This window comes from Thunnus albacares, chromosome 2 (genome assembly GCF_914725855.1).
Source record: "Thunnus albacares chromosome 2, fThuAlb1.1, whole genome shotgun sequence".
Classification (NCBI taxonomy): Eukaryota; Metazoa; Chordata; class Actinopteri; order Scombriformes; family Scombridae; genus Thunnus; species Thunnus albacares.
The window spans coordinates 12,674,778-12,698,858 of NC_058107.1; the positions used below are offsets into that span (position 1 = coordinate 12,674,778).

Sequence of the window (24,081 nt, forward strand, 5' to 3'; positions counted from 1 at the left end):
CTGCTGCAGACTCGGGCGGCGAAGCCACAGAAGAAGAGGATGCTGCTGCAGACTCTGGCAGCGACGCCACAGAAGAAGAGGATGCTGCTGCAGACTCGGACGGCGACGCCACAGAAGAAGAGGATGCTGCTGCAGACTCGGGCGGCGACGCCACAGAAGAAGAGGCGACGCCACAGAAGAAGAGGATGCTGCTGCAGACTCAGGCGGCGACGCCACAGAAGGAGAGGATGCTGCTGCAGACTCGGGCGGCGACGCCACAGAAGAAGAGGATGCTGCTGCAGACTCGGGCGGCGACGCCAGAGAAGAAGAGGATGCTGCTGTAGACTCGGGCGGCGATGCCACAGAAGAAGAGGATGCTGCTGCAGACTCGGGCGGCGACGCCACAGAAGAAGAGGCGACGCCACAGAAAAAGAGGATGCTGCTGCAGACTCAGGCGGCGACACCACAGAAGGAGAGGATGCTGCTGCAGACTCGGGCGGCGACGCCACAGAAGAAGAGGATGCTGCTGCAGACTCGGGCGGCGACGCCAGAGAAGAAGAGGATGCTGCTGCAGACTCGGGCGGCGATGCCACAGAAGAAGAGGATGCTGCTGCAGACTCGGGCAGCGACGCCACAGAAGAAGAGGCGAAGTCACAGAAGAAGAGGATGCTGCTGCAGACTCTGGCGGCGACGCCACAGAAGAAGAGGATGCTGCTGCAGACTCGGGCGGCAACGCCACAGAAGAGGATGCTGCTGCAGACTCGGGCGGCGACGCCACAGAAGAAGAGGATGCTGCTGCAGACTCGGGCGGCGACGCCACAGAAGAAGAGGCGACGCCACAGAAGAAGAGGATGCTGCTGCAGACTCAGGCGGCGACGCCACAGAAGGAGAGGATGCTGCTGCAGACTCGGGCGGCGACGCCACAGAAGAAGAGGATGCTGCTGCAGACTCGGGCGGCGACGCCAGAGAAGAAGAGGATGCTGCTGCAGACTCGTGCGGCGATGCCAGAGAAGGAGAGGATGCTGCAGAGGATGCTGCAGACTCTGGCGTCGCGCCAGAGAAGAAGAGGATGCTGCTGCAGACTCGTGCGGCGATGCCACAGAAGAAGAGGATGCTGCTGCAGACTCGGGCGGCGAAGCCACAGAAGAAGAGGATGCTGCTGCAGACTCTGGCAGCGACGCCACAGAAGAAGAGGATGCTGCTGCAGACTCGGACGGCGACGCCACAGAAGAAGAGGATGCTGCTGCAGACTCGGGCGGCGACGCCACAGAAGAAGAGGATGCTGCTGCAGACTCAGGCGGCGACGCCACAGAAGGAGAGGATGCTGCTGCAGACTCGGGCGGCGACGCCACAGAAGAAGAGGATGCTGCTGCAGACTCGGGCGGCGACGCCAGAGAAGAAGAGGATGCTGCTGCAGACTCGTGCGGCGATGCCAGAGAAGGAGAGGATGCTGCAGAGGATGCTGCAGACTCTGGCGTCGCGCCAGAGAAGAAGAGGATGCTGCTGCAGACTCGTGAGGCGATGCCACAGAAGAAGAGGATGCTGCTGCAGACTCGGGCGGCGAAGCCACAGAAGAAGAGGATGCTGCTGCAGACTCTGGCAGCGACGCCACAGAAGAAGAGGATGCTGCTGCAGACTCGGACGGCGACGCCACAGAAGAAGAGGATGCTGCTGCAGACTCGGGCGGCGACGCCACAGAAGAAGAGGCGACGCCACAGAAGAAGAGGATGCTGCTGCAGACTCAGGCGGCGACGCCACAGAAGGAGAGGATGCTGCTGCAGACTCGGGCGGCGACGCCACAGAAGAAGAGGATGCTGCTGCAGACTCGGGTGGCGACGCCACAGAAGAAGAGGCGACGCCACAGAAAAAGAGGATGCTGCTGCAGACTCAGGCGGCGACACCACAGAAGGAGAGGATGCTGCTGCAGACTCGGGCGGCGACGCCACAGAAGAAGAGGATGCTGCTGCAGGCTCGGGCGGCGACGCCACAGAAGAACAGGATGCTGCTGCAGACTCGGGCGGCGACGCCACAGAAGAACAGGATGCTGCTGCAGACTCGTGCGGCGATGCCACAGAAGGAGAGGATGCTGCAGACTCGGGCGGCGACGCCAGAGAAGAAGAGGATGCTGCTGCAGACTCGTGCGGCGATGCCACAGAAGGAGAGGATGCTGCAGACTCTGGCGGCGACGACACCATCCCCTGCTGGGACAGGGGATGCTGCTGCAGAATCGGGCGGCGACGCCAGAGAAGAAGAGGATGCTGCTGCAGACTCGGGCGGCGACGCCACAGAAGAAGAGGATGCTGCTGCAGACTCGGGCGGCACGCCACAGGGGATGCTGCTGCAGACTCGGGCGGCGACGCCACAGAAGAAGAGGATGCTGCTGCAGACTCGGGCGGCACGCCACAGGGGATGCTGCTTCAGACTCGGGCAGCGACGCCACAGAAGAAGAGGATGCTGCTGCAGACTCTGGCGGCGATGCCACAGAAGGAGAGGATGCTGCAGACTCTGGCGGCGACGCCAGAGAAGAAGAGGATGCTGCTGCAGATTCGGGCGGCGATGCCACAGAAGAAGAGGATGCTGCTTCAGACTCGGGCAGCGACGCCACAGAAGAAGAGGCGATGCCACAGAAGAAGAGGATGCTGCTGCAGACTCGGGCGGCGACGCCACAGAAGAAGAGGATGCTGCTGCAGACTCGTGCGGCGATGCCACAGAAGGAGAGGATACTGCAGACTCTGGCGGCGACGACACCATCCCCTGCTGGGACAGGGGATGCTGCTGCAGACTCTGGCGGCGACGCCACAGAAGAAGAGGATGCTGCTGCAGACTCGGGAGGCGACGCCACAGGGGATGCTGCTGCAGACTCGGGCGGCGACGCCACAGAAGAAGAGGATGCTGCTGCAGACTCGGGCGGCGACGCCACAGAAGAACAGGATGCTGCTGCAGACTCGGGCGGCGACGCCACAGAAGAAGAGGATGCTGCTTCAGACTCGGGCGGCACGCCACAGGGGATGCTGCTGCAGACTCGGGCGGCGACGTCAGAGAAGAAGAGGATGCTGCTGCAGACTCGTGCGGCGATGCCACAGAAGAAGAGGATGCTGCAGACTGTGGCGGCGACGCCACAGAAGAAGAGAATGCTGCTGCAGACTCGGGCGGTGACGCCACAGGGGATGCTGCTGCAGACTCGGGCGGCGACGCCAGAGAAGAAGAGGATGCTGCTGCAGACTCGGGCGGCGATGCCACAGAAGAAGAGGATGCTGCTGCAGACTCGGGCGGCGACGCCACAGAAGAAGAGGCGACGCCACAGAAAAAGAGGATGCTGCTGCAGACTCGGGCGGCGACACCACAGAAGGAGAGGATGCTGCTGCAGACTCGGGCGGCGACGCCACAGAAGAAGAGGATGCTGCTGCAGACTCGGGCGGCGACGCCACAGAAGAACAGGATGCTGCTGCAGACTCGGGCGGCGACGCCACAGAAGAACAGGATGCTGCTGCAGACTCGGGCGGCGATGCCACAGAAGGAGAGGATGCTGCAGACTCTGGCGGCGACGACACCATCCCCTGCTGGGACAGGGGATGCTGCTGCAGAATCGGGCGGCGACGCCAGAGAAGAAGAGGATGCTGCTGCAGACTCGGGCGGCGACGCCACAGAAGAAGAGGATGCTGCTGCAGACTCGGGCGGCGACGCCACGGAAGAAGAGGATGCTGCTGCAGACTCGGGCGGCACGCCACAGGGGATGCTGCTGCAGACTCGGGCGGCACGCCACAGGGGATGCTGCTTCAGACTCGGGCAGCGACGCCACAGAAGAAGAGGCGATGCCACAGAAGAAGAGGATGCTGCTGCAGATTCGGGCGGCGATGCCACAGAAGAAGAGGATGCTGCTGCAGACTCGGGCGGCGACGCCACAGAAGAAGAGGATGCTGCTGCAGACTCGGGCGGCGACGCCACAGAAGAAGAGGATGCTGCTGCAGACTCGGGCGGCGACGCCACAGAAGAAGAGGATGCTGCTGCAGATTCGGGCGGCGACGCCACAGAAGAAGAGGATGCTGCTTCAGACTCGGGCGGCGACGCCACAGAAGAAGAGGATGCTGCTGCAGACTCGGGAGGCGACGCCACAGGGGATGCTGCTGCAGACTCGGGCGGCGACGCCACAGAAGAAGAGGATGCTGCTGCAGACTCGGGCGGCGCCGCCACAGAAGAACAGGATGCTGCTGCAGACTCGGGCGGCGACGCCACAGAAGAAGAGGATGCTGCTTCAGACTCGGGCGGCACGCCACAGGGGATGCTGCTGCAGACTCGGGCGGCGACGTCAGAGAAGAAGAGGATGCTGCTGCAGACTCGTGCGGCGATGCCACAGAAGAAGAGGATGCTGCAGACTGTGGCGGCGACGCCACAGAAGAAGAGAATGCTGCTGCAGACTCGGGCGGTGACGCCACAGGGGATGCTGCTGCAGACTCGGGCGGCGACGCCAGAGAAGAAGAGGATGCTGCTGCAGACTCGGGCGGCGATGCCACAGAAGAAGAGGATGCTGCTGCAGACTCGGGCGGCGACGCCACAGAAGAAGAGGCGACGCCACAGAAAAAGAGGATGCTGCTGCAGACTCGGGCGGCGACACCACAGAAGGAGAGGATGCTGCTGCAGACTCGGGCGGCGACGCCACAGAAGAAGAGGATGCTGCTGCAGACTCGGGAGGCGACGCCACAGGGGATGCTGCTGCAGACTCGGGCGGCGACGCCACAGAAGAAGAGGATGCTGCTGCAGACTCGGGCGGCGACGCCACAGAAGAACAGGATGCTGCTGCAGACTCGGGCGGCGACGCCCCCGATGAAGAGGATGCTGCTTCAGACTCGGGCGGCACGCCACAGGGGATGCTGCTGCAGACTCGGGCGGCGACGTCAGAGAAGAAGAGGATGCTGCTGCAGACTCGTGCGGCGATGCCACAGAAGAAGAGGATGCTGCAGACTGTGGCGGCGACGCCACAGAAGAAGAGAATGCTGCTGCAGACTCGGGCGGTGACGCCACAGGGGATGCTGCTGCAGACTCGGGCGGCGACGCCAGAGAAGAAGAGGATGCTGCTGCAGACTCGGGCGGCGATGCCACAGAAGAAGAGGATGCTGCTGCAGACTCGGGCGGCGACGCCACAGAAGAAGAGGCGACGCCACAGAAAAAGAGGATGCTGCTGCAGACTCGGGCGGCGACACCACAGAAGGAGAGGATGCTGCTGCAGACTCGGGCGGCGACGCCACAGAAGAAGAGGATGCTGCTGCAGACTCGGGCGGCGACGCCACAGAAGAACAGGATGCTGCTGCAGACTCGGGCGGCGACGCCACAGAAGAACAGGATGCTGCTGCAGACTCGTGCGGCGATGCCACAGAAGGAGAGGATGCTGCAGACTCTGGCGGCGACGACACCATCCCCTGCTGGGACAGGGGATGCTGCTGCAGAATCGGGCGGCGACGCCAGAGAAGAAGAGGATGCTGCTGCAGACTCGGGCGGCGACGCCACAGAAGAAGAGGATGCTGCTGCAGACTCGGGCGGCGACGCCACAGAAGAAGAGGATGCTGCTGCAGACTCGGGCGGCACGCCACAGGGGATGCTGCTGCAGACTCGGGCGGCGACGCCACAGAAGAAGAGGATGCTGCTGCAGACTCGGGCGGCACGCCACAGGGGATGCTGCTTCAGACTCGGGCAGCGACGCCACAGAAGAAGAGGCGATGCCACAGAAGAAGAGGATGCTGCTGCAGACTCTGGCGGCGATGCCACAGAAGGAGAGGATGCTGCAGACTCTGGCGGCGACGCCAGAGAAGAAGAGGATGCTGCTGCAGATTCGGGCGGCGACGCCACAGAAGAAGAGGATGCTGCTTCAGACTCGGGCAGCGACGCCACAGAAGAAGAGGCGATGCCACAGAAGAAGAGGATGCTGCTGCAGACTCGGGCGGCGACGCCACAGAAGAAGAGGCGACGCCACAGAAGAAGAGGATGCTGCTGCAGACTCGGGCGGCGACGCCACAGAAGAAGAGGATGCTGCTGCAGACTCGGGCGGCGACGCCACAGAAGAAGAGGATGCTGCTGCAGACTCGGGCGGCGACGCCACAGAAGAAGAGGATGCTGCTGCAGACTCGGGCGGCGACGCCACAGAAGAAGAGGATGCTGCTGCAGACTCGGGCGGCGACGCCACAGAAGGAGAGGATGCTGCTGCAGACTCGGGCGGCGACGCCACAGAAGAAGAGGATGCTGCTGCAGACTCGGGCGGCGACGCCACAGAAGAAGAGGATGCTGCTGCAGACTCGGGCGGCGACGCCACAGAAGAAGAGGATGCTGCTGCAGACTCGGGCGGCGACGCCACAGAAGGAGAGGATGCTGCTGCAGACTCGGGCGGCGACGCCACAGAAGAAGAGGATGCTGCTGCAGACTCGGGCGGCGACGCCAGAGAAGAAGAGGATGCTGCTGCAGACTCGTGCGGCGATGCCACAGAAGGAGAGGATGCTGCAGACTCTGGCGGCGACGACACCATCCCCTGCTGGGACAGGGGATGCTGCTGCAGACTCTGGCGGCGACGCCACAGAAGAAGAGGATGCTGCTGCAGACTCGGGTGGCGACGCCACAGGGGATGCTGCTGCAGACTCGGGCGGCGACGCCAGAGAAGAAGAGGATGCTGCTGCAGACTCGGGCGGCGATGCCACAGAAGAAGAGGATGCTGCTTCAGACTCGGGCAGCGACGCCACAGAAGAAGAGGCGACGCCACAGAAGAAGAGGATGCTGCTGCAGACTCTGGCGGCGACGCCACAGAAGAAGAGGATGCTGCTGCAGACTCGGGCGGCGACGCCACAGGAGAAGAGGATGCTGCTGCAGACTCGGGCAGCGACGCCACAGAAGAAGAGGCGACGCCACAGAAGAAGAGGATGCTGCTGCAGACTCGGGCGGCGACGCCACAGAAGAAGAGGATGCTGCTGCAGACTCGGGCGGCGACGCCACAGAAGAAGAGGATGCTGCTGCAGACTCGGGCGGCGACGCCACAGAAGAAGAGGATGCTGCTGCAGACTCGGGCGGCGACGCCACAGAAGAAGAGGATGCTGCTGCAGACTCGGGCGGCGACGCCACAGAAGAAGAGGATGCTGCTGCAGACTCGGGCGGCGACGCCACAGAAGAAGAGGATGCTGCTGCGGACTCGGGTGGCGACGCCACAGGGGATGCTGCTGCAGACTCGGGCGGCGACGCCAGAGAAGAAGAGGATGCTGCTGCAGACTCGGGCGGCGACGCCAGAGAAGAAGAGGATGCTGCTGCAGACTCGGGCGGCGATGCCACAGAAGAAGAGGATGCTGCTTCAGACTCGGGCAGCGACGCCACAGAAGAAGAGGCGACGCCACAGAAGAAGAGGATGCTGCTGCAGACTCGGGCGGCACGCCACAGGGGATGCTGCTGCAGACTCGGGCGGCGACGCCACAGAAGAAGAGGATGCTGCTGCAGACTCGGGCGGCACGCCACAGGGGATGCTGCTTCAGACTCGGGCAGCGACGCCACAGAAGAAGAGGCGATGCCACAGAAGAAGAGGATGCTGCTGCAGACTCTGGCGGCGATGCCACAGAAGGAGAGGATGCTGCAGACTCTGGCGGCGACGCCAGAGAAGAAGAGGATGCTGCTGCAGATTCGGGCGGCGATGCCACAGAAGAAGAGGATGCTGCTTCAGACTCGGGCAGCGACGCCACAGAAGAAGAGGCGACGCCACAGAAGAAGAGGATGCTGCTGCAGACTCGGGCGGCGACGCCACAGAAGAAGAGGCGACGCCACAGAAGAAGAGGATGCTGCTGCAGACTCGGGCGGCGACGCCACAGAAGAAGAGGATGCTGCTGCAGACTCGGGCGGCGACGCCAGAGAAGAAGAGGATGCTGCTGCAGACTCGTGCGGCGATGCCACAGAAGCAGAGGATGCTGCAGACTCGGGCGGCGACGCCAGAGAAGAAGAGGATGCTGCTGCAGACTCGTGCGGCGATGCCACAGAAGGAGAGGATGCTGCAGACTCTGGCGGCGACGACACCATCCCCTGCTGGGACAGGGGATGCTGCTGCAGACTCTGGCGGCGACGCCACAGAAGAAGAGGATGCTGCTGCAGACTCGGGTGGCGACGCCACAGGGGATGCTGCTGCAGACTCGGGCGGCGACGCCAGAGAAGAAGAGGATGCTGCTGCAGACTCGGGCGGCGATGCCACAGAAGAAGAGGATGCTGCTTCAGACTCGGGCAGCGACGCCACAGAAGAAGAGGCGACGCCACAGAAGAAGAGGATGCTGCTGCAGACTCTGGCGGCGACGCCACAGAAGAAGAGGATGCTGCTGCAGACTCGGGCGGCGACGCCACAGGAGAAGAGGATGCTGCTGCAGACTCGGGCAGCGACGCCACAGAAGAAGAGGCGACGCCACAGAAGAAGAGGATGCTGCTGCAGACTCGGGCAGCGACGCCACAGAAGAAGAGGCGACGCCACAGAAGAAGAGGATGCTGCTGCAGACTCGGGCGGCGACGCCACAGAAGAAGAGGATGCTGCTGCAGACTCGGGCGGCGACGCCACAGAAGAAGAGGATGCTGCTGCAGACTCGGGCGGCGACGCCACAGAAGAAGAGGATGCTGCTGCAGACTCGGGCGGCGACGCCACAGAAGAAGAGGATGCTGCTGCAGACTCGGGCGGCGACGCCACAGAAGAAGAGGATGCTGCTGCGGACTCGGGTGGCGACGCCACAGGGGATGCTGCTGCAGACTCGGGCGGCGACGCCAGAGAAGAAGAGGATGCTGCTGCAGACTCGGGCGGCGACGCCAGAGAAGAAGAGGATGCTGCTGCAGACTCGGGCGGCGATGCCACAGAAGAAGAGGATGCTGCTTCAGACTCGGGCAGCGACGCCACAGAAGAAGAGGCGACGCCACAGAAGAAGAGGATGCTGCTGCAGACTCTGGCGGCGATGCCACAGAAGAAGAGGATGCTGCTGCAGACTCGGGCGGCGACGCCACAGGAGAAGAGGATGCTGCTGCAGACTCGGGCAGCGACGCCACAGAAGAAGAGGCGACGCCACAGAAGAAGAGGATGCTGCTGCAGACTCGGGCGGCGACGCCACAGGAGAAGAGGATGCTGCTGCAGACTCGGGCAGCAACGCCACAGAAGAAGAGGCGACGCCACAGAAGAAGAGGATGCTGCTGCAGACTCGGGCGGCGACGCCACAGGAGAAGAGGATGCTGCTGCAGACTCGGGCAGCGACGCCACAGAAGAAGAGGCGACGCCACAGAAGAAGAGGATGCTGCTGCAGACTCGGGCGGCGATGCCACAGAAGAAGAGGATGCTGCTGCAGACTCAGGCGGCGACGCCACAGAAGAAGAGGATGCTGCTGCAGACTCGGGCGGCGACGCCACAGGAGAAGAGGATGCTGCTGCAGACTCGGGCGGCGACGCCACAGAAGAAGAGGATGCTGCGGCGACGCCACAGAAGAAGAGGATGCTGCTGCAGACTCGGGCGGTGACGCCACAGGGGATGCTGCTGCAGACTCGGGCGGCGACGCCACAGGGGATGCTGCTGCAGACTCGGGCGGCGACGCCAGAGAAGAAGAGGATGCTGCTGCAGACTCGGGCGGCGATGCCACAGAAGAAGAGGATGCTGCTGCAGACTCGGGCGGCGACGCCACAGAAGAACAGGCGACGCCACAGAAAAAGAGGATGCTGCTGCAGACTCGGGCGGCGACACCACAGAAGGAGAGGATGCTGCTGCAGACTCGGGCGGCGACGCCACAGAAGAAGAGGATGCTGCTGCAGACTCGGGCGGCGACGCCACAGAAGAACAGGATGCTGCTGCAGACTCGGGCGGCGACGCCACAGAAGAACAGGATGCTGCTGCAGACTCGTGCGGCGATGCCACAGAAGGAGAGGATGCTGCAGACTCGGGCGGCGACGCCAGAGAAGAAGAGGATGCTGCTGCAGACTCGTGCGGCGATGCCACAGAAGGAGAGGATGCTGCAGACTCTGGCGGCGACGACACCATCCCCTGCTGGGACAGGGGATGCTGCTGCAGAATCGGGCGGCGACGCCAGAGAAGAAGAGGATGCTGCTGCAGACTCGGGCGGCGACGCCACAGAAGAAGAGGATGCTGCTGCAGACTCGGGCGGCACGCCACAGGGGATGCTGCTGCAGACTCGGCGGCGACGCCACAGAAGAAGAGGATGCTGCTGCAGACTCGGGCGGCACGCCACAGGGGATGCTGCTTCAGACTCGGGCAGCGACGCCACAGAAGAAGAGGCGATGCCACAGAAGAAGAGGATGCTGCTGCAGACTCTGGCGGCGATGCCACAGAAGGAGAGGATGCTGCAGACTCTGGCGGCGACGCCAGAGAAGAAGAGGATGCTGCTGCAGATTCGGGCGGCGATGCCACAGAAGAAGAGGATGCTGCTTCAGACTCGGGCAGCGACGCCACAGAAGAAGAGGCGATGCCACAGAAGAAGAGGATGCTGCTGCAGACTCGGGCGGCGACGCCACAGAAGAAGAGGCGACGCCACAGAAGAAGAGGATGCTGCTGCAGACTCGGGCGGCGACGCCACAGAAGAAGAGGATGCTGCTGCAGACTCGGGCGGCGACGCCACAGAAGAAGAGGATGCTGCTGCAGACTCGGGCGGCGACGCCACAGAAGAAGAGGATGCTGCTGCAGACTCGGGCGGCGACGCCACAGAAGGAGAGGATGCTGCTGCAGACTCGGGCGGCGACGCCACAGAAGGAGAGGATGCTGCTGCAGACTCGGGCGGCGACGCCACAGAAGAAGAGGATGCTGCTGCAGACTCGTGAGGCGACGCCACAGGGGATGCTGCTGCAGACTCGGGCGGCGACGCCACAGGGGATGCTGCTGCAGACTCGGGCGGCGACGCCACAGGGGATGCTGCTGCAGACTCGGGCGGCGACGCCACAGGGGATGCTGCTGCAGACTCGGGCGGCGACGCCACAGGGGATGCTGCTGCAGACTCGGGCGGCGACGCCACAGGGGATGCTGCTGCAGACTCGGGCGGCGACGCCACAGGGGATGCTGCTGCAGACTCGGGCGGCGACGCCACAGGGGATGCTGCTGCAGACTCGGGCGGCGACGCCACAGGGGATGCTGCTGCAGACTCGGGCGGCGACGCCACAGGGGATGCTGCTGCAGACTCGGGCGGCGACGCCACAGGGGATGCTGCAGACTCGGGCGGCGACGCCACAGGGGATGCTGCTGCAGACTCGGGCGGCGACGCCACAGGGGATGCTGCTGCAGACTCGGGCGGCGACGCCACAGGGGATGCTGCAGACTCGGGCGGCGACGCCACAGGGGATGCTGCAGACTCTGGAACGGGGGGCTGGCGCAGGTCCGGAACAAGGGATAGCTGCGCTGGCCCAGCAGGGACGGAGGGTTGCTGCACGCCAGCAGGGACGGAGGGTTGCTGCACGCCAGCAGGGATGCTGGGGAGCAGAGACTTTGGGGCACTGGGGGGCGGAGACTCTGAGGTGCTGGAGAGGACAGGCCAGGTGGCAAGGTGACCCAAGGAACGGTGTGGTCGTCTGCGTTGACGACCGGACCTCTGGTTGGCGCTCCGAGGGCCTCCCAGAGCCAAGCGGGTGCCCAGGTAGGGGTTTTGGGTTGGTGCTGGCTCAGGAGTGGCAGGCTGCTGGCTAGCTGGCTCCTTGCTAGCAGTCTTAGATAACTGATAATAAAAGTACTTCAGCAAAGTCATCTGAGCTGGAATGTCCGGAGTGGACGCCGAATGGCAGTGCTGGTGGTTGGCAAGCTTGGAGGCCCGTCTGGCTGATCGAGGTCCCCCCAGTGCCAGACTGGTTCCTTGAAAACAGTTTGTCTCTGCTGGGTCCATTACTGGTTGGATCGTTCTGTCAGGCTCGGGGAAGCAGGAGTGGACCCAAACGCAGAGGCCGGAATGCAGATATGATGAAAAACTCTTTTAATTGTGGATGGTCACGGACAGGTAAACAGGGCTGAACAGAACTAGCAGAAGGAACAACACAAAACGATCCAACAAAGACTGAACAGAAAACCCGAACTTAAAGAAACTGAACTAACAAGGAGATGAGGTGCAGGTGGGGAGATGGGTGGAGAACTGGAGAGGGGAATGAACATACAGGGAGCTGATTGGCTGAGGACACACAGGGAGTGGGGCAGGGCTGACGAGGCTAACACAGGGCAGGTGTGGGGAAGACAGCAGGGCAGGGCTAACGAGTCCAAATGCAGGGCAGGTGTGGAGGAGCACATGAACTCACAAGGGAAACAGAAGAAAAACCCAGGAAACAAACTCAATGCCATCTATACTAACCCATCCAAAACCAAGCACAAACACAAACCCAAGCACACAACCCAACAAACTAATGATTCAATCCTCTAAAACCCACCACCCAAATCATACAAGAAAACCCTATGAACTGAGGGACTAAACAGACGTGCAAAACCAGGAGACCCCACAGAACACAACATAAGACCAAAAAAACACCCAAAGTCCAGGCAAGATGTGACATTAAAGGGTAGAGAGGAAAGAAGATGAAGCTTGGATGGGAGAGGGAGGAAGATTTAAGTAAAAAAAAAAAAGTTGACAGAGAGATGAGAGGAAGGGTGGAAATGAAGGAGAATTAGAGACAGAAAGGAGGGATGGTTAAAGGAAGATAGAAATGCTCTTATCCATGAATGATAGTAAGGTTAGAGAGTGACAAGAAAAAACAATGGATGGATAGCAGAAGAAGGAAGAAGAAAGAAAGAAAAATCAAGTGAAGAAGGATGGGAGAGAACCCTACTTCCCATCCATGAAGGATAGAAAGGATGGAGAGAAGTTGAAAGAAACAAAAGTTGGATAGGAGAGAGAAAAACTAAGTTTAATGATACAACAGTGGAGGATGATAGAACAAACAGAGGGATTAAGGAGAGAAAGGATAGAGGGGAAGATGGAGGAGCAGGATAGGTAGAGGGTGGAATGGTATAGGAAACAAGATTAAAGATAAGAAGCATGGAGATGTAAAGGATAGAAAATAAAAGAAAGGGTGAAGAGAAAAAGGAAGGAATGTGGAGGATGAAAGGAGTATGAAAGGGAAAGTAAGAAGAATGAAGGACAGGAAGAAAGGAGATGTTAAGGGTGGAGGATGAAGGAGAGAAAGATGGAAAGGCTTGAGAATTGAAGAATAAGAGATGAAGGATAGAAAAAGTGGAGGAAAATGAAGGAAGATGAAGAGAAAGGGTGGATGCTTCAAGAATCAAGAAAAAGAATAGTGTAAAGGTAGGAGATGAAGGACAGGAGGAATGGAAAACAAAGAATGAGTTGAAGGAGATGGAGGGTGGAGAGGTGAAAGAGAAAACAAAAGAGAGGAAGAGTAGATGAGTTAGGGAGCGAGATGGAGAGTGAATAGGTAAAGAAATGAGAGAAAGGCCAGAGAGATGCAGGAAGAACGATGAAGAACAGGAAGGGTTGAGGGGAGAAGAAGGAAGATGAAAGACAGGAACATAAAGAATGAATTAAAGAGATGATGTTGAGAAATAGAGAAAGGAATATGAAGAAGCAAAAGAAAGGGAAATGAATAAGAGGACAGGGGGAAATGTAAAGGATAGAAGATGACAGAGGAGAGGAGTGAGTGGGTGAAGAAATGAGAGAAAAGGATGATGTCTAAAGGAAAAAAATAGAAGAGTGATGGAGATGTAGGAGAGGAACAGTTGAGGGGAGTGAGAGGGAGAAGGAAATGAAGGGTGGAGAGGTAAAGGAAAGGGAGGAAAATTACAGATACAGTTGAAAGAAGGTAAAGGAAAGAAAGGATGAAGAGGGAGAAAAGATGAAGGAGCTGGATGATAGAAGGTGGAGTGATATAGGAAACAAGATTAAAGTTAGGAAGTGTGGAGATGTAAAAGAGGAAAAAGGATAGAAAGGGTAGAGAGATAAATGAAGGAAAATGGAAAGACACAGGAGAGGCTGGGTGTAAGAAAGGAAGATGAAGGAGTAGGATAGGTAAGAGAAAAGAGTGAAAGGTTGAAGAGGAAAAGGAAACAATGTGGAGGATGGAAGGAGTATGAAAGGGAAAGTAAAAAGAATGAAGGACAGGTAGAGTGGAGATGTTAAGGGTGGAGGATGAAGGAGAGAAAGATGGAAAGGGTTGAGAATCTAAGGATAAGAGATGAAGGATACAAAGAAATGAGAGAAAGACCAGAGAGATACAGGAAGAATGATGAAGATAGGAAGGGTTGAGGGGAGAAGAAGGAAGATGAAAGACAGGAACATAAAGAATGAATTAAAGAAATGGTGTGTTTGAGAAATAGAGAAAGGAATATGAAGAAGAAGGAAAAGGGAGGGAAATTAATAAGAGGACAGAGGGAAATGTAAAGGATAGAAGATGATGGAGAAGAGAGGTGGATGGGAGAGGGAGGAAGAAGGAAGAGAGGAAAAGTTGATGAGAGGGAGATGAAGAAATGAAGGAAAAAAGGACAGGAAGGTGGAGATGTAAGTAATGATGAAAAGAAGGGTGGATGGTTAAATGAAAAAAAAATCCCTTCCATTCATGAAGAATTGAAAGGATGAAGAGGTAAAGGAAAAAAAGATGTAAGGAAAGGAAGGAAAATGGACAGGAAGGATGGTAGAGCAAGGAAGAGAAAGAATAGGGTGAATAAGTAAAAGAAAAAGGAAAGAAAAGAAAGGAGAGGCTGGGTAGATGGATGGCAAAGGAAGGAAGAAGAAAGGAAAATCAAGTGAAGGAGGATGGGAGAGAGCCCTACCTCCCATCCATGAAGGAAAAATGATGGAGATGAAGATGGAAAGGAAAAGTAGTGGAAGAAGAGATGAGGGATAGAAAGGTGGAGAGGCAGAGGAAGGAAGTGGAAGGAACATTTAGGAAAGAGAAGGACAGGAAGAGTAGAGGTGTAAAGGAGAGAGGGTGAGAGAAAAACTAAGTTTAAAGATACAACGGTGGAAGATGATAGAATATAAAGGAAAGGAAAAGTGGATGGGTGAAACAGAGGGATTAAGGAGAGATAGGATAGAGAGGAAGATGAAGGAGCAGGATAGGTAGAGGGTGGAAAGGTGTAAGAAACAAGATTAAAGATAGGAAGCGTGGAGATGTAAAGGATAGGAAATAAGAGAGAAAGGGTGAAGAGGGAAAGAACGAGAATGAAAGGGAAAGTAAAAAGTGGAGGAAAAAGTGGAGGAAAATGAAGGAAGATGAAGAGAAAGGGTGGATGCTTCAAGAATCAAGAAAAAGAATAGTGTAAAGGTAGGAGATGAAGGACAGGAGGAATGGAAAACAAAGAATGAGTTGAAGGAGATGGAGGGTGGAGAGGTGAAAGAGAAAACAAAAGAGAGGAAGAGTAGATGAGTTAGGGAGCGAGATGGAGAGTGAATAGGTAAAGAAATGAGAGAAAGGCCAGAGAGATGCAGGAAGAACGATGAAGAACAGGAAGGGTTGAGGGGAGAAGAAGGAAGATGAAAGACAGGAACATAAAGAATGAATTAAAGAGATGATGTTGAGAAATAGAGAAAGGAATATGAAGAAGAAAGAAAAGGGAGGGAAATGAATGAGGACAGGGGGAAATGTAAAGGATAGAAGATGATGGAGAAGAGAGGTGGATGGGAGAGGGAGGAAGATGTAGGAGAGGAAAAGTGAGGAAGATTGACAGAAAACAACGTAGAGGGAGGGTGGGTAGGAGAGGGAGGGTAAATAAGAAAGATAAAGCAGGTGGAGCAGTAAAGGAAAAAGATGAGGGATAGAAAGGTGGAGAGGTAGAGGAAGGAAGTTGGAAAGAAAGAAAAGGACAGGAAGAGTGGAGGTGTAAAGGAGAGAGGGTGAAGGAGAGAAAGGGTGGACTGGAGATGAAGATGAAAGATGGAAAGGTTTGAGAAGGAAAGGATATGAGATGAAGGAAAGAAACATGGGACAGAAACATGAAGGAGGACGAAGAAAAGGAAGGGTGGATGTTAAAGAAAGTAGATCAAGAAACAGAATAGCATAAAGGTAAAGACAGAAGATGGATAGACAGGTAAAACAAGAAAGATGAAATAGAGGAGGAATGTAGAATAAAAGGATAGTTGGAGATGGAGGGTGGAGATGAAAGAAAACATGAAAGCAAGGAAGAGTAGACAAGTTAGGGAATGAGATGTTGAAGAGAGTGACTGAGTAAAGAAACGAGAGAAAAGGATGATGGCTAAAGGAAGAGAGGAAGAGTGAGAAAGATGCAGGAGAGGAACAGTTGAGGGGAGTGAGAGGGAGAAGGAAGTGAAGGGTGGAGAGGTAAAGGAAAGGGAGGAAAATTACAGATACAGTTGAAAGAAGGTAAAGGAAAGAGAGGATAGAGAGGAAGAAAAGATGAAGGAGCTGGATGATAGAAGGTAGAGTGATATAGGAAACAAGATTAAGGATAGGAAGCATGGAGATGTAAAGGACAGAAAATAAAAGAAAGGGCGAAGAGGAAAAGGAAGGAATGTGGAGGATGGAGGGAGTATGAAAGGGCAAGTAAGAAGAATGAAGGACAGGAAGAGTGGAGATGTTAAGGGTGGAGGATGAAGGAGAGAAAGGGTGGATTGGAGAAGGAGATGAAAGATGGAAAGGGTTGAAAATCAAAGAATAAGAGATGAAGGATAGAAAAAGTGGAGGAAAAAGGAAGATGAAGAGAAAGGATGGATGTTAAAGAATAGCGTAAAAGTACAGTTAGGAGATGAAAGAGGGGAAGGGTGGATGGGTAAAACCAGAAAGATGAAGGACAGGAGGAATGGAAAACAAAGAATATGAGTTGAAGGAGGTGAAGAGTGGAAAGATGAAAGAGAAAATATGAAAGTGAGGAAGAGTAGACAAGTTAGGGAGTGAGATTGATATGGAGAGAGTGAGTTGGTGAAGAAATGAGAGAAAGACCGGAGAGATGGATAGGAAGGGTTGAGCAGAAAAGAAAACAGATGAAAGACAGGAAGATAAAGAATGAATTAAAGAGAAAGGAGAAATAGAGAAAGGAATATGAAGAAGGACAGGGGGAGATGTAAAAGATAGAAGATGACAGAAGAGAGGTGGATGAGAGAGGGAGGAAGAAGCAGGACAGGAACAGTTGATGAGAGACAGGGAGATGAAGAAATGAAGGAAAATTAAGGACATGAAAGTAGATCAATAAACAGAAAAACAGTAAAGACAGAAGATTAAGGAGGTGAAGGATGGACGGGTAAAACAAGAAAGATGAAATAGAGGAGGAATGTAGAATAAAGGTTAGGAGTTGGAGATGGAGGGTGGAGAGGTGAAAGAAAACATGAAAGAGAGGAAGAGTAGATGAGTTAGGGAGTGAGATGAGATGGAGAGGGTGACTGAATAAAGAAATGAGAGAAAAGTATGATGTCTAAAGGAAAAAGTAGAAGAGTGAGAAAGATGCAGGGGAGGAACAGTTGAGGGTGGAGTGATATAGGAAACAAGATTGAAGTTAGGAAGTGTAGAGATGTAAAAGAGGAAAAAGGATAGAAAGGGTAGAGAGATAAATGAAGGAAAATGGAAAGACACAGGAGAGGTTGGGTGGAAGAAAGGAAGATGAAGGAGTAGGATAGGTAAGAGAAAAGAGTGAAATGTTGAAGAGGAAAAGGAAACAATGTGGAGGATGAAAGGAGTATGAAAGGGAAAATAAGAAGAATGAAGGACAGGAAGAGAGGAGATGTTAAGGGTGGAGGATGAAGGAGAGAAAGGGTAATTTTCAACCCTTTCCATCTTTCATCTCCTTCTCCAATCCAAAGAATAAGAGACGAAGGATAGAAAAGTGGAGAGGAAATGAAGGAAGATGAAGAGAAAGGGTGGATGGTTAAAGAATCAAGAAAAAGAATAGTGTAAAAGTAGGAGATAAAAGGACAGGAAGGTTGAAAGGGTTAAAAGAGAAAGATGAAGCACAGGAGGAATGGAAAATAAAGAATATGAGTTGAAGGAGGTGAAGAGTGGAAATAGGTAGAGGGTAGAAAGGTATAGGAAACAAGATTAAAGATAGGAAGCGTGGAGATGTAAAGGATAGGAAATAAAAGAAAGGGTGAAGAGTGAAAGGAAATAATGTGGAGGATGAAAGGAGTATGAAAGGGAAAATAAGAAGAAGAATGAAGGACAGGAAGAGAGGAGATGTTAAGGGTGGAGGATGAAGGAGAGAAAGATGGAAAGGGTTGAGAATCTAAGGATAAGAGATGAAGGATAGAAAAAGTGCAGAGGAAAATGAAGGAAGATGAAGAGAAAGGGTGGATGGTTAAAGAAAAGTGTGAAGGTAAAAGTAGGAGATGAAGGAGGGGAAGGGTGGATGAGTAAAACCAGAAAGATGAAGGACAGGAGGAATGGAAAACAAAGAATATGAGTTGGAAGAGATCGAGGGTGGAGAGGTGAAAGAGAAAACATGAATGAGAGGAAGAGTAGATGAATTAAGGAGCGAGATGGAGAGTGAAAAGGTGAAGAAATGAGAGAAAGGCCAGAAAGATAAGAATAATGAAGGACAGGAAGGGTTGAGGGAAGAAATGAATAAGAGGACAGAGGGAAATGTAAAAGATAGAAGATGAGAGGTGGATGGGAGAGGGAGGTGTTCAAAGAGATGAAATGTACATGGACAAATGGAGATGAAGAGAAAGAGTGGATGGTTAAAGAATTGTGTGAAGGTAAAAGTAGGAGATGAAGGAGGGGAAGGGTGGATGAGTAAAACCAGAAAGATGAAGGACAGGAGGAATGGAGAACAAAGCATATGAGTCGAAGCAGATGGAAGGTGGAGAGGTGAAAGACAAAGAGGCAGAGGAAGGAGAGGAGAAACAGGAAGATCAAAAGGATGAGAGAGGAAGAACAAATGAGGAAGATCAACAGAAAACAAAGTTGAGGGAGGGTAGGAGAGGGAGGATAAATAAGATGAAAGATAAAGCAGGTGGAGCAGTAAAGGAAGAAGATGAGGGATAGAAAAGTGGAGAGGTAGAGGAAAGAAGTTGGAAGTAGCATTTAAGGGAAAGACAGAAAAGGACAGGAAGTGTGGAGGTGAAAAAGGTGGAGGATGAATGAGAGAAAGGGTGGATTGGACAAGGAGATGAAGGATGGAAAGGGTTGAAAAAAGGATAAGAGATGAAGGATACGAAGAAACGAGAGAAAGACCGAAGAGATACAGGAAGAATGATGAAGGATGGGAAGAGTTGAGGGGAGAAGGAGGAAGATGAAAGACAGGAACATAAAGAATGAATTAAAGAGATGATGTTGAGAAATAGAGAAAGGAATATGAAGAAAGAAAAGGAATAAGAGGACAGGGGGAAATGTGAAGGATAGAAGATGACAGAAGAGAGGTGGATGGGAGAGGGAGGAAGATGTAGTGGAAAGGAAGAGAGGAAAGTAAGAAAAATGAAGGAGGAAGAGTGGAGGTGTTAAGGGGTGGAGGATGAAGGAGAGAAAGGGTGGATGGTTAAAGAATAAAGAAAAAGAATAGTGTAAAGGTAGGAGATAAAGGACGGGAAGGTCGGATGGGTAAAACGAGAAAGGTGGAGGACAGGAGGAATGAAAAATAAAGAATGAGGTGAAGATGAATGATGAAAGATGGAAAGGGTTGAGAAGGAAAGGATATGAGATGAAGGAAAGAAACAGTGGAGAGAAAAATGAGGGAGGATGAAGAAAAGGAAGAGTGGATGTTAAAGACAGTAGATCAAGCAACAGAATAGCGTAAAGGTAAAGATAGGAGATAAAAGAGGGGAAGGGTGGATGGGTAGGAGGAATGTAGAATAAAGGATAGGAGTTAAAGGAGATGGAGGGTAAAAGAAGTGAAAGACAAAACATGAAAGGAAAGAGGAACAGTAGATGAGTTATGGAGCAAAATTAAGGTGGACAGGTGATTGAAGGAGATGAAAGGTGCAAAGAATAAACAGGTAAAGAAACAAGAGGAAAGGTAGATGTTTAAAGGGAGGAAGTTGAAGACTGAGGAGAGATAGGTCACAGAGAGAAGAAGAAGGACAGCAAGGGTAGATGAGTGAAGGAGGGAAATGAAGAAGAACAGTATAAGGTAAGCGAACGATGCTTCCCTGCCTGTTGGAGCCAGTCAGACGGTAGCGTTGTTGTCTTTGCCGTCACCGTCTGCCTTCGTCTTCTTTGTGAGGCTCAAGAATTGCTTTTTTTCCTCCACCTTTCTCCTCCTTCTGCAGCTGACAGAAAGTTTGAAGGTGCCTCCACTTCCATTTCTGCAAGCAGCATCACCACCCTGGACTCTCCTATAAATGCCAAAAAGACAGAAATATACGGAAGTGTTAAAAAAAACCCAAAAAAAACAGAGAGACACAGCCAGGAATCAATATTAGATTTAGACTCTGCACCTCCACACAGGTGTTTTCACTTATTCTTGAAATGATTAGGTGTAGAGGGAGATTTCGGTCAAAAAAGCTCTATACACAGCCAGAGTCCAGAAAAAAAAAATGACATCGCAGTAGGAAAAGCACAGGTGTAATGTGGCTGAATTAGATTTAGCTGATTTGGTTTCAGGGTCCCAGTATTGTGTGTGCTGGCTCACTGTCACACTGTTGGCACACTTAGCAGAAACAGAGCCATCGTTAATGTTATATATATATATAAAATAATTAAAATCTCCTGCCAACATTTTACTAAGGCACAGGCATCTCTTAACTTCACTGATTATTATCTTAATTCACATAACTTTTGAATTTTGTGTGAATATGAAGAAACAAACATTGTATTGTCATGTTTGAGTAACATGTGTTTCAGTCCATTCACTTGTGGAGGAAGTATTTCCTGATCCTTAACTCAAGTAAAAGTAGCAATACTGCAATAAAATAAGAATACTGTACACCAGTACAAGTAAAAGTCCTGTATTAATTAGTAAGTCATATTAGAAAAATATAGGCTACTTTAAGTATGAAAAGTAAAAGCACTCATACATGTAACATGCAGCATTTTAATGTTGCTGGTCAAGGTGGATCTAATTTTAACTATTTTATATACTGTTGGGTGGTTTAATGTATTGTACATAATATAATATTTTATATAGTGGAGTAAGAATATAACATTTTCTATTATAGTGGAGTGGAAGTATAAAGTAGCATAAAATAGAGATGCTGAAGTACAGTACTTCACTACAGTACTTCAGTGTGTGATCTCCACCACTGAACTCATCTAGCAAACTAAAACATATGTTTAGTCCACTGCATTTCATGAATAACCTACTAAAATCTTCCATAGATTTATAGTTTATGTAACATTATTGCATTTTGTGTGTGTGTGTTTTTTATTTAAATACTGCAAACAGTAACACCACACCACCACACCTTTTCCTGTCAGTGGTGAATGTTGGGAAATCTAGATCAATTACAGTGCAATTTTTATACGGTTGAGATGAAAGAATATACATGTGAAATAAGATAATAATAGAAAATAAGTAGGAATAGAAATAAGATGAGTAAATTACATGATTTAAACTAATATGAATTAGACTTTTCACACAAACATTGGTGGTTACGCAGTATACTTTCAGTCAATGGGTCAACAGCAGCAGAAAAAGAGGATCTGTTTTAGGATCCTGAGATTTAATTAAATGTCACAGTGCACACAATAAACATGTCACAAACTGGAGAGAAACCCTGTTTCAATCATGAAATCAATCCTGTATTTAATGCATATCAATTAAAATATGCAATAAAGTGTATTTTGGGGTATTTGGGGGTTGGTTGGGAGCAGATTCTTACACAGACTGACATTATTTTTTTAAGTGAGGCATTAACTTTAGTTATCAAACTGTATGAAAATCTAATTGCTTTCCAGAAAAAGACAACATTTAATTAATTTGTTGAAACCTGAGGCAAATACAAAGACATGAGAGAAAAAGTAAGCTGCCAGATAAGTGCAATCCTAAATTACAGTCAATGTTTGCCTAAAGGTTTGCCATCTTCAAATGAGAAAATCTTACCATGCTTCTCCCGCTGTGTCTACTCTCCATGTGTATCAACCCAACAAAGATCCCATCGAATATGAAGAAACAGATGACTGAAGATTTGAAGATATATTCCCACTGAAAAAAACTGCCTTTCAGTTCAAGATCTGAGTGAGACTGAGTGGACAGTGTAGAATTTTTACATTATGATAATGTGCTGGTAGTTCTAGAATTCGCATATATTAGAATGCTCATTATGATATTCTGGTGACACACATTCCGTCTCACAGCACAGAAAATGCTGCTTTTAAAACATTTTGCTGTCAGAAAACAAATAAAACTCTTATTGTGCTGCTGTTTGAAGCAGAAGTGGGAACATGACACTGTTGAGCAAGTCACAAGTAGTCAAGTCTTGACTCTAAAGTCGAGACAGACATGTTCAAGCCCCAGAAAACAAAAGCCACATAATGAGCTCATGTGTTTGTGTGACATTTTAAGCTCAAGACACATTTCAGTCCAGTCTGTTTGACTGCAACATGCATAAAAATGCTTCTTTTTACATAAAATCATTAAAAAAAAAATCTTTATATTATCATTTGACATTTTTCTCTGTTGCTGGTTTAAAAAACCCTACACACCTGTCATTTTTGGTTTGTGTACACAAAAAAAAAAGAAAGTTAAGACTATGCACAGTAAACTATTTTTAGTTGAAACACCAAACTATTGCTGACACACTGCATAACTTTCAAATGCACTATAATACACTCTAGTCTTCTTGCTCATGGGCAGTAAGTGGTTGACAAAACCATGCTGTACATAAGATTATTATCAACTATCCTGAATAAAAGACTCAGGCTGTTTGTTCTACAGTTCATCATTTTACACTCATGCAGTCCACGTTGTTATGTTTGCATAAAGCATCACCTGAAAGCCACTGTATTATGTTTATATTTGACATTTCAGATGCTGTAGACTTGATTCTTGGCCAAACCTAAGTATTGTTTATATAAATCTGCTGTATTGCATGCCATCAGGAATTTAGAAACTACTGGGATATAAATTCGATCAAATTCATGTTTGTTATACAATATACAAATAAGAAGTTCATAGAAAAGTGTCAATTATTATTCAAATGAAATGTCTCTGTAATCCTTTAGAGCAAGAAATAGTCACAAAAACAGAGAAAAGCATAAGGCACTGGAATAAAAATGGATTCAATCATAATCATTAAAAGTAGTACAGAAAACAATGTAGATATGCCAATGTGATTATTTATTGTAGAATCAAACAATCATCATTTTTTATAATTTCTGTGTTCATTCTCCCTGTTGGTCACACTGCCCTAAAAGAGAATAAGAATAATGTTAAATATGTGAAAATACAATCAACATTCAATAGAAATATCTGGTAAAGCATCTTGACATTATTGACTGATCGATTGACTGAACACAGAATCACAAATGAGCGAAACTTACAAGAAATCCTTTCATTCTGTAGATTTTGGCGAAAGGCGATTCCTCCACACAACCCAAAACACTGCAAGGTGTGTCCACATGTGAAAACCCCTCAACTACCTGAAGGGGGGGAGGGAAACATCACCATGAATATGTAGAGAATAAAATGCTGAACATGAAGTGTGAGGAGCCATGCTTACATTGTCCAGTGTGTCTGAAAGGCTGTCCAGTTCCCTTTTCCCTCCTGGGCTCAGTCCATATGACCAGTGCTGACAGCAGACCTGTGGCACCACTGAGCCCAGAAGCAGCAACCACAGTGCCAAGGTTTGCATAACCATTCTGAGGGGGGGAAAGCTTTATATTACACATATAAGCAGGTCAGTAATCTTCTTATTTTTCCTAATCTAACCCCAAATACTGTCATAGTCCTCAGTTTTAGATTACACATGCCCAGATTTATGCATCACATCAGTGAAGTTTTTACCTTCTGTGCATAAGGCAAGCTGCTTCTCTGATTTGTTCTTGGCTGCTGTCCTTTGTGGATGCTGCTGCTGCTGCTGCTGCTGAGCATTTTCCAAGGTTTATATGCTGCTTCCTTTCTTGTCAAAAGCCCAACACTTCACTGCAGGGGGTCACAAAGTGGGATTAAACAACATTTACTGGTAACCTGCAGAGCTATTAAAAAGATTACAGTGTGTGATTTTTGTCCTTCCACAAAAAGAACAAGTGTCATCATCAGACCAGCTGTGTGTATGGCCGTGAAGTACCTCAAGTCGTTTTCCAATCCTTGCTGAT

At 51.4% G+C, this 24,081-nt stretch overlaps 1 protein-coding gene across 1 annotated transcript; it reads right to left on the reverse strand.

The window, feature by feature from the left end:
- Positions 1-23,083: 23,083 nt before the first annotated feature.
- On the reverse strand, positions 23,084-23,994 carry LOC122992364 (progonadoliberin-1-like). Its single transcript, XM_044366141.1, has 4 exons — positions 23,771-23,994; positions 23,487-23,625; positions 23,308-23,406; positions 23,084-23,174 (listed from the first exon to the last, which is right to left on the reverse strand). Exons 1-4 carry the CDS (start codon positions 23,779-23,781, stop codon positions 23,127-23,129), a joined length of 297 nt encoding a protein of 98 aa, XP_044222076.1. The 5' UTR covers positions 23,782-23,994; the 3' UTR covers positions 23,084-23,126.
- Positions 23,995-24,081: the final 87 nt, after the last annotated feature.

Bases quoted from the DNA above. Each gene is read 5' to 3' on its own strand.
- LOC122992364 (XM_044366141.1), bottom strand. The intron at 23,407-23,486 runs GTAAGCATGGCT...CCCCCCCTTCAG, and splicing joins TTTCAGACACACTGGACAAT to GTAGTTGAGGGGTTTTCACA. The intron at 23,175-23,307 runs GTAAGTTTCGCT...ATTCTCTTTTAG, and splicing joins ACAGAATGAAAGGATTTCTT to GGCAGTGTGACCAACAGGGA.